The 10,686-nt window shown below is 39.9% G+C and overlaps 1 protein-coding gene across 1 annotated transcript in view; it reads right to left on the bottom strand.

The window, feature by feature from the left end:
- The window catches only part of SPRED1 (sprouty related EVH1 domain containing 1), a 146,409-nt gene extending 139,561 nt beyond the window's left edge, over positions 1-6,848 (bottom strand). Inside the window, exon 1 of the mRNA XM_009634161.2 lies at positions 6,805-6,848. Within this exon, the coding sequence (XP_009632456.2) occupies positions 6,805-6,848 (44 nt within the window). The remainder of the gene's footprint in view (positions 1-6,804) is intronic.
- Positions 6,849-10,686: the final 3,838 nt, after the last annotated feature.

Here is a 10,686-nt window from a genome sequence, read left to right as displayed (position 1 = left end):
TAGGGAAAAGCATGTGAGAATGCTGAAAGCAAAAAATGAATACAATATGATGGAAATAGGGTCAAGAGTTTGCTGTGTGAATGGACAGAATTATGTTAATTATACAGAAAGAATGAACAAAACCTAAGCACTGAACTGATATGAAAACTAATAGAGAGGTCAGAATTGAAAAAATGCTTGGGTTAACAGCTTGAACAGGCAGGATGTGGCATTGCTCAGGATGAATGACAAAGGAAGTAGTGAGGAAGGCTGTGGGGAAGGAATAATAAATTCTGGTTTGACCACATTGAGCTTGAGCTGAACCTCTGTGGGTACATCAAGGTGAAATTTTAGTTTGGATAAGAAATAAATTTGTAGTAAACAAGGGGCAGGTAATCAGTATGAAGCATCAGTGAAGCAAAGTAATTGAATTTGTGCTTATGCATTAGACTGCTATTAGTTGAGGTGTAAAGTGAGAAGATAAATTGAATTCTGAAAAGACTGTTGATGAGACCATATGAAGAGTGTCTTGAGAGCATGCAGTTCAAAGGAAGCCTCATTATACTTGTCTCAAAGAAGCAAAGAGAGGACAGGATTTCAAGAGGCACATGGGTGATATTGTCAAAAATGGCCACGAAGTCACAGAGAATGAAGTTGTAATACTAACCCTGAGTTTTAGCTAGGAAGATGTAAGTATAGGCTTACCTGGGAGCACTTTCACCAGAGTGCCACGGCAGGAAACATCCAAACAGAATTGGAGGAAAAAGCATAAAGCCTCAACTGTTTAGATATAATACATGACTATTTGTTGAGCTTAGGAATAATGGAAGAAGGACAGTAAGCAGTTGGAGAGGCAACTAGGAACAAAACAGGTTTTTTGGATCGGAAACATACACAAGACTATTGTGTATGAGACATTGATGAGAGAGAAATAGAGAAATAAGAGAGGTGGGAATAGGTGGCATGGGAAGGAGATGGGATGCATGTATTGGACTGTGTAGAGAAATTGGAAGAGACAATCAGGTATCAGACTTCTATTTCTGCACAAGAGAGACAAAAGATTAAAGTGTAGAAAGAGTATGGTGGGAAGTTAGGCCAAGGAAAGAGGGAAGGTAATTTTGCATTTTGTTACTGTCCTCATTTTCTATGGGACGATTTGTAAAGGCAACCAAGAGACAATTAAAACACTAAGTGAAAATGTGAGAATTGGAGCTCAGATTGTAGATTTGTCAATTAATTACACTGAAAAAGTAGTCAGTCTTTCCAAAGGAAAAACTAGCAAAGATGAAAGAACAGTGAAATGAGAGAAAGTCTGGGTAGTAAGGCAGAACTATCAGGGCTTCAGCTTGGACCTCCTTGTCGAATCTTAAAGGCTTTCAACCCCTGCTAAAGTGTTGGTTTACAGAAAATCTCAGAATAGGGAAGACACTGCAAAATACACAAGAAAGGAAGGTCTCATCTTAGTCTGTGTGTTCATAGCATATCAAGTTTGTACAAAACCAGCTCAATCAAGGGCCAAGACTGAAGGGAACGGCTGCCCCCATCATCCTCCCAGCAGGGCCTGTACCATGTGTGCTACCATGTTATCACAAATTGCTGCTCCCCCAAAGAGATATCTTCATATCTTTGTTAAGACACGTCTTCAACATATTCAGTAAGTGACTGTATTTGCAACATGAATAAAATCCATCAACTGCCATTGACTATCTGAAAAATAAATGTTTTCATACTTAACTGATGGGTGCTGAGAGCTGTCTTCCCAAATTCGGTGACTGGCATTTTAGTACAGCTATATTCATACCTGATTCAAATCAATTAACTATATTCAAGTAATTCTGGCATGTGCTTAGCAATAAATTACATTAATATTCTCACAACAGATTCAAGAACCTCAGCTGCCAACTCTCACAGTGATAAAATTAAAGAAAGAAAAGGTATTAAGTTTATGTTAAGCACATATACTTAATCCCTCCTGTGGTCAAACATTAAGACTATCTAACATCTTTGGAGGTAAATGGGCAAAATGCTGAAAGCAGAAGTGGAAAAAACTCAGGGACTTGTAAATAAAGAAGTGCTTGAAATACTTTTGACATTATTTACAAGTCAATATCTGTAAGTGTGCACTTCATAATCTGCATTAATTCTGTTGCTCAAACTACAGTCGGGACTAGTCTCAGGAAAATCTATCCTATCTAAACATAATTTAATGTGTCTGAGTCTTACTGTATGTAATATTCTTGGGCTTGTATAATGGACTAGCTCTGTTAATAGCTTCCGAACTACCTTCTAAAGTAATTGTTCTTTTTTAAAGTGTAGAGTTTTAGGCAATCAAATGTACTGATGCTTTTGTCTTTTTACAAAAAAAAAAAAATGTTTCCTGAAAGCTAAGATATTTATTCCTTAAAAAGGGAGACCATCTACTACTTAAGTATTCCATATGCACTGTACCAGACCTTGTAACAATTAAAAGCAGCCCTGATATTGTCAGGGATTTATACCACAATCATTGATATCATTTTAGAATAGAGAGTACGGAAAGCTGAAAGTCCAAATCACGAGTCCAACCTTGAGAGCACTGTCTTCCATAGGCCTTTGATGTCAAAGGAAGCCTTGTATCTAAGTATAACATATGACAAAGGTACAAAATCATGCAGTATAGGCCTCATTTGTTATGCAAAATTTACATCATTGTAACTAGTAAATTAGAGAAATTAGTCATGGTGAAATTCCTCCCTGCAATGACAATAAAATCTGTAAAAGTTTCAAAAGTGCATGTGCAGAAAAGACCATTAGATGTTTCAAGAATAGACTAAATTCTAGTTCACTTGGGCTAAAATTTATAAAGGTTCTGAAGAACCTTACTCAGCTATTGCAAGAAGCAGTTCTTACTCTCTAATTGAAATAATGGTTGACAGGACAAAGGGAGTGGTCAAAGATTATAAAAGAGCACTGAGAATCAATTTATCTGTTGCCAGATCAGCAGAGCTTCCTCCCCAGAGATAGGCACTATCTAGTTTTGCCTTGATCCATTGCAAATCGTTGCTTGGTAACTTGAGCTGCTTCCCTTTCAGGTCAGTTTTTATTAGATGAAAACCTTTTCATTACAAGCTTGACTGCTGCAATATTTTCGTTGTACAAAAATATGACCCAAAATGCTTACATAAACAGGGTGTAATTCCAGGCACTGCTTTCCCACTACTACTTCTACACCTACTTACTGTCAGGATTTCCCCTATCTGAATAGTTCAATCTATTTGTTAGCCTAAAGTAACAGCTTTGAAACAAACAAGTAAACATTCTTGCTTTCTTCTGAGAAGTTTTTCTGATCATCTCCCTCTTCATGGGATGCTTTCTGCTCTGTGACAGTCAGGCTTCTACCCTTGGCATTGAATGCGTTCCTTCCTCTGGAACCTGCCTGGAAAAGTCTTCCCGGGAATACTGTGTAGCCAGGACATTCTGGGTTGAAGGCCAAATCTTACCACTGCACGTTATTTACTGCCCTAAATATAATAGATGTTTGTTTTTCTTCAAAGTTTCCTTTACCTTTCCAGTAATATTAAAAGGGTAGAAAACTTAACCTACCTGTAAGAGGCACAAATTAAGAGCTCTCATTAGGTCTTTCTGGCCAAGCTTTAGTTCAAGGTTCAATATGCCACATTTTTCATGCAGTGAAGCTCATACTGTGTTTAAACAGAGCACGGGAAAGAGGTTTCCTGCTAGGTAAGATGTGTGTGCCCTATTGAGTCTTGCAATAATCAGGGGAGATTTCCTGATTCCCTAGTGAGGTCAAGTTATTACCACAACAGAGCTGTCTGCTAGCATGAGGCAGCTCCTCCTCCACTCCATGCAGCACCGGAAGAGTAAATGTCACGCTACCATATGTGAGGCTGCATATTTCCAGGAGCTTTCTGAACTGGCACAGCTTGCAGCATAAAGGAAATTTTTTTTTTACTCCACATTGAATGTATTAGGACATAAGGACTGTTTGTGTTGACTTGATGAAGCCCCAGCTGTGTGCCACTGGGTGTTGATGCATAGCTATAATATCTATCAGTCTACCAGCATATGAGAGTACTGATTCAGGTGATTAATGACCACAGCCCGACAACAATATAAAATAGCATTCTCTTACCAGCACTTCCATATTTACTTTGCAATCAGCCTGCTTTACTGGTACAGCATTAGAAGAGCCAAACATGGAGCAATTTACTACACGAGTTACATTGCAAGCCCACATGTGGAAAGTCTTTATTCTTTTCCCTTTGATCATTATCCAACTTCAGTCAGAGCAAACATGACTCAGTATGTAAAAAACCGCTTCTAATAGGAGTTATAACATACAACAGATTATACAACCAAATTTACCTCAAATGGTTTAGAAGTTGCCTAGCTACAAGATTGGAAAGGTTGAGGAACTCCCTGCTAAAGTGACAGGAAATTAAGCTGATGAGCATTTGAGGACTGAAGCTTCAAGCTCCACCTAGTGACAAAACTTTACCATTGCCTTTATAGATAATCCCAGGGAAAGCACAGGATGCCATGAAACGTTTCTAAAACTGCTGTAGTATTGGCAGGGAATGAGAATCAGAGCTAAAAGAAGCACATTGTTTTAAAAAATTACAAATACAACTAAAAAACAACACAAGAGGCGCTAACTGGCAATGGACTGCTCAACAAAAGTAAATCTCCCCCACTCATAAAAAGCATGTCTCAGGCTAGTGCTACCTAGGAGAACAATGTGGCCATAATGATAATAATTCATGAAATTATACCCCTCCTTGGGAAGGGGATTTTTGCACAAACAAAGACAAGAGACAGAGCTCTAGTTGTTATTAATCTTTTTCCCCATAACAAAAATATCTTGTGCTTTACACCACCAGTTGCCTGCCTGGTGGGATAGAAGTGAAATTTTATTCACTAGAAAGTCCAATATTGTTCATAAAAAAAATCTTGTGAAATGCTTATTGTATGCATAGTCATTTTATTTTATGAACATGCCAATATAGGTGTTCCCTCATAGGAAACAAAATAAGATTTTTAAGGTTTTTGAACTGCCCAATCATACATAAGACAGTGTAGGGCAAGCATGATTTGTCAGAGGAGTTACTGCCTCCTTTAGAAAAAAAAGCTACATTTTGGTGTATTCTTTATATTTATTTTACCTGTATAAGATGACATTCCAGGCTGTCTTGATGATCTGAAAATAAAAATTACAGTAGATTACTTTGATGGTTATAAATGTACTATATATTCTGTCAGTACGAATGCTCTAATGCTTCCTCAATTAATTTTGTTATATATAAAAATAAAAAATATGCATACTTCAGTTTTTTCCCCTTAGAATAAGATTTAGTAAGCATCTAATGTGTTGATCTTTATCTTCTGTGGAATATTTGTGGTCTTCAAAAGTAGGCAAAAATTTTCTTGAAGAAGAAAGCCTTATGATCAAGAGGAGTCTGAGGATGTGAATTGAATTGCTGGCTTGTTCACAGATGACTATGTCACCTTAGGTCCAGCAATGAGAATAGTAATACTTTGATATCTCAAAAAGCTAATAAGCATTATTTCATTCACAAAGTGCTTTGACATAGAGACAGTTCTTTGGAATATATTTTTCTTTCTGGAAGTTCCACTTCTGGTTTTGGTTGCAATCAGAAAATGTACTGTAAAAGGAAACGTTTAAGTTAATAACACTTCTCCAAAGAAGAACCTATTCAGATTTAGATGGGGAAAGAAATTCATCTTGTTTTATTCTGACTATCCTTACCAGAGTTCTGCAGCAGTAGATGACAATAAACTGACATGATGGAGCTTGAGACACACTTGTATTGGGAAAAACAATATTAAACTGTGTTAGGAAAACATGTAATTTGAAAGAAATGCCGACAAAATTTCCTGTATATGTACTATCTTGAAGCCATTTACCACACTGAATGTTGTCACATTTCTGTGTCTCGATTAAGGAAAAGGCTGTATGAGCAATGTATGTACATGACAGAATAGAAGAGAAGCACTTACTGGAACAGTGTTTACTGTTAAATTCTGCCAAAGTTTCTTTTAATTTGTGGCATTTTAATTCCATTTAGGGTGGCGCCTGCTAGTGGAATCTGGCACTGAGCTACTGTACTTATGCTGTTCATTAAGGAACGTACTGTGTTAAGGACTGTGATGTAAAGTATGGTAATTGGGAACTGATCTGTTACCATGTTGGAAAAATATGCAATACAGGTTTCAGCAACAGACTTCTACTGATATGCTAGCCTAAACTGTTTACTAGCTGGATTCTGTATATAGAAGAGACTATATTATGTTAGAAGTCTTTGTAGCAATTTGGCTACTCTCTAAGTTGCCTGTATCTATGTGGATGAAGCCACTGCAGTAATTCCTCTTTGTGCAGCACGAAACATGTTTTTGCGGATTCATATTTCCAGGGAGAGCAAAGTAAGTTATGATGATGGCAAAAAGCACATTAATGATGTACAACTGTAATTATACCAGAGATTTTTTTTGGAATAAAAGTCTTGCCAAGAAATCACAAATTAATCAGTACTGCTAGAACATACTGAAAAATTTCAGTTATATGAATGTTACTCAGATCTAGCTTTAGGGTAAATAGCCAGGGTATGCACTTAGGCAGAAATAGGTTAAATTAAGCAGAATGGCTATTCATTCAGACCACAACAGGAAGAGAAAGGGGCTACCACAGGAGGATTTGCCAAATGTCCCCAGTGCCTCACGTGCCAGCCCTCCCTCTGCCACAGCTGAGCTGCAGAGGGATGGGCTGAACCCCAGGGCTTCTCCCTGGACCTGCTCTGACATCCGTACCGTCCCCTTACAGAGCTGGCTTTCCTCTCATGGAGGTCCACCATTGCCTCAGAGCACCCAGGGACTCACATAGTGCTGGGTCTTTTATGTTCAGGATGATTTTTTTTTTTTAGCTATTGAAAAACCCGAACGCAGAGCCCAGGTTCTGCAGTGTGGTGCTGTTAAACTGCAGAGCCCTGACTTTTAACGCACATTTTTCTTTTTACCACTTGGCTCCCTGTGTTCCTAGGGCAGTAATCATGATTTGGGCCTAGCGTACATCCTGTCTCAAAGTGAAGCCTGTGCCTAAGTGTTTTGCCGGGTCAAGGCCAGAAATGGCGCCTGGCGGTGGTGTAAGTCAGTATGCGCACATGTCAGTGACGCACCCATGCCAGGAGGGAATCCCACAAACTGGAGTGAGCCCAAGGGCAAGCAGGAGGAGTCTAAATTAGTAACTTTTTTTTTTTTTTCCCCACTGAGGATACCAGAAAAAGGTCAAAGGACCTGTTACAATTCATTGCTACAATTCGTTTACGGGACCCACCAGGCCTGCAGGTCTGAGGCTGGGCCTGACCGATGGAGGCCGAGCAGGCCGTGGAGGGCCTGGCCCAGTGCTCTCAGACCCTGTCCCCCCGGGCCCACCAGAAACCGAGGCAGGGCAGCAGCCATGCAGGACAGCCACAGGGCCGAAGCAGGGCCTTCCCTGGTGTCCCCAGGAAGGTGTGTCCCCGGCCAGTTGGCTGAGATGTGGAGCTTTCCTTGCTGCGTCCTGTCCTGAGGTGGAACTGTGGCATCACTGCATGAAGGGAGCTTGCAGCGGCCTCGTGCCAGCAGGGCGGGCAGCGTGGGCCAAAGGCTGGCCCAAAGTCTTTCAGCAGAGGCAGCTTCTGACACTGGAAATGGTTGTGTGGTGATTTTTAGGAAAACGGCAACTGCTTTAACTGCTGGAAAGTTTCTGAATGAGAGACTAAAATGAAAAGGAAAGGCAACAATCCTTACATACAAAGATGAATACAATTGTGGAAAGAGCCTAAAATCTGCAAGAGCACTGTTTTTTGTCAAAACATTAATTTAGAGCAATATCAAGACATGAAATAGCAAAAATTTTATGAACTATGAACTATAATATACAGAAGTTCTCTATATATTTGAAGGGTAAACAGACTTTTAAAAGCCCTCTTAATTATATACACAGTGTTACAATTAGCAGCACTGCAGGTTTATTCTATAATCTAATAATTGATGATGCGTTTCAGTGATATAACACTGCTCATCCACAGATATCAAAGCACTTTGATAAATATGATTATTTTCATTTCACAGAGATAGTTTAAGACAAGAGAGTCTTTGTGACTTGTCTAGGAAAATACAGAAGCTCATTTCCTGTTGCCAGGGGCAAGTGCACTAAGAAAAGATGAAGAAATGCCTTGGGGTAGTAGACACATTTATTTTGTACAAACCAGCTGAGTCTCATCCAGGTTTGTCAGCTTAGGTGGGGCCCCAGGCTGATGTAGCTAGCCCCCAGCTAGGCTGGGCTAGTTCGTGCCTTGTATTTCTAGTTTCTTGTGCTGATGGAGTGAATTCAGGTCTGGCTGTACCTAGCAAAATACACCCAAATCCGACTTCTTCCCAGTTCCTGACAGTGAAAGCACCATGGTGGCTTTCAATTGTTCGCATGCAAAATGAATCAGCAGAGTTACTGAGCATGGCTGAGTATGGGACTCACCCATTTTGACTTGAGGGCCCGCTACGGTCAATGTCATTTCGTACAGACTCCAACTGCTGTGGTTCCTTTTTAATTTAGGCTTTAAATGAACTCAACATTCAAAGTAAAACACCGCGAAAAGCATTGAATGTCACATGGTTTCATGTGGTTTTGATGAAACTCTCTAAACAGGACCAAGCTCACTCAAAACTTACACCAGGATTTCCTTTAAGGGTTTGCTAACGGCAGCTGAGTTTTGTATTTCTGACTAATCCAAGGCCAACTTAGTTTCACAGGTACTTGGAGTCTGTGAAGAAATTTTCTGAAGCTGTACTTCCAATCACTGTTAATTTACTATGAGAGAAGTGACAAAGACAACAGTGGCAATAGTGAAGTGCTGATAAAATATTGATACAGAGAAGAGGTTACTGTTTTGCAGAATGTGCTGTTGGTCCAAAGGATCAGAAGTGCATTTTCAGTCCCATTTTGCCACTTAGCACATGCTTCCTTTCTCTTCTGTCCTGACTCTGCCTATACAGAAGTACACCGGCACTGATCAGTTCTCTCTACGTGCTGAGCTGGACAGCTCTGATTTGGGTTTGTGCAGCCATGGATGGAGAAATTGCTTTAAATAATAGCCCAACTTTCTCATGAGACCAATGGCTAGTTCACTGCTGATCTGCTCTGAGCTCAGGTCAGTCTGTACCTGTATGTGCAAGTGCAGGCTTAGTCTCTGTCTCTGCTTATCTGTTTCTGTCTCTATCTCTTGGTCTCTCTCCTTTACATGCCACATCTAAGACTGATCTAGACTTTCAGTAAAAATGTGGTTTTCAAGCCCCCAACACTGGAGTATGGTTTAGACTTGGGGTGTTAATTTCATCCATTACAGAGCAGTTATGCTTAGGAGTGAGCTGTGGTGCTGTTTTAGTAAGGGAGGGTAGAGGACAGATCAGGACAGACTGCAGAGGGAGGCAATTAAAGGCCTAAAGGGATTACTTTTCCTTCCTACCCTGAGGAAGGAATGATGATAGGAGCTGTAAGTGCGTGCCCTGTTTGGTAGCACTGTTCATTTATATTTGTTTTAGTCTTTCAGTTATTCCCCTTCCCTCCCTTCCTCCTTCCCCCTCCCAAACCTACTTCAAACTGCCCAAAAAGGAATCAACACCTGTAAAAAGCCTTTCTTTCACAAGACTCAGCCAAGACCCAACTAGGGCCGTGCACCCTTAGGTGTATTCCCTCCACCCCTCCAGCCCCCTAAAGAGTCATCCTGTGCTGCTGGCACTGGGCTCTTGAAGCTGAAGTGGGATCTTTCATAGCAGCCTCAGTGCAAACAGAAGTGAAGGTGAGCTTGCAAGAGTGTCAGCAGCAGCAGCAGTGACTGGTCTGCCAGAGCGCCACTGTAAAAGCCCATGACTGCCTTTAAGCTATTCTTAGAATAGAAAGAGATTTTGTTGAAGTTTCTTATTGTTTTTGCTTTAATCATGACCGGATACTATGAGCATCATGTCACACTTAAGTAGCTCTTGCCTTAAGCTCATATTTCAAAATAGTAAATAGATAAACCAACTTTTTTACTGATGCTTGCTCCTGCCCTGGGAAAAAAAAGATGTGCTACTGCCTGTCAGAGAACAAGAACCCTAAACATTGTTCACAGAGGATTTAAAGCTGCTTAAATAGGAAGCAAAACCAGTTTTATTTTCTTTTTAAGTTTTCTTAGTTTTATCTGATTTTCCCTAAAATTCTTGAGAACATGATGATCTTGCTGGAATGCATTCAAGATTTGGCACTTGAATAGTTTTAAAGAGTTTTAAACTGTTTTTACTGTTTTCCATTTACAGTATCAACACATCAATTTTCTTAGAAGTTTTAAGATACATTTGTTACCCAGCCACATTTTGTAGATTGTTTTCCACTTAGAAAATCTCACCAGATTTTGGGAAAGAATTACACATTTAGAAGTAAATTGAAATAAGAACAAAACATTTTTCTTCTATATATGCAGTGCATTTGATTCTGACCTAGGGGTGTAAGTCAGGAGTATATGACTTTTCCTGATTCTTTCCAATCCTTTGCTAGTGCTGAGATTCAGATGTTGCTGGTAGGCCTAACGAATATATTTTATTCTCAGTGTCACTGGTGATCATGGGAATTTGGGAGGAAGACAAAGCTCAGTGTTGCCCAGCATGGAGACTGGAAGA

This window comes from Egretta garzetta, unplaced genomic scaffold (assembly GCF_000687185.1).
Source record: "Egretta garzetta isolate BGI_Z169 unplaced genomic scaffold, ASM68718v1 scaffold2, whole genome shotgun sequence".
In the NCBI taxonomy this organism is placed as follows: Eukaryota; Metazoa; Chordata; class Aves; order Pelecaniformes; family Ardeidae; genus Egretta; species Egretta garzetta.
This window is presented reverse-complemented; position numbering and strand designations above follow the sequence as displayed.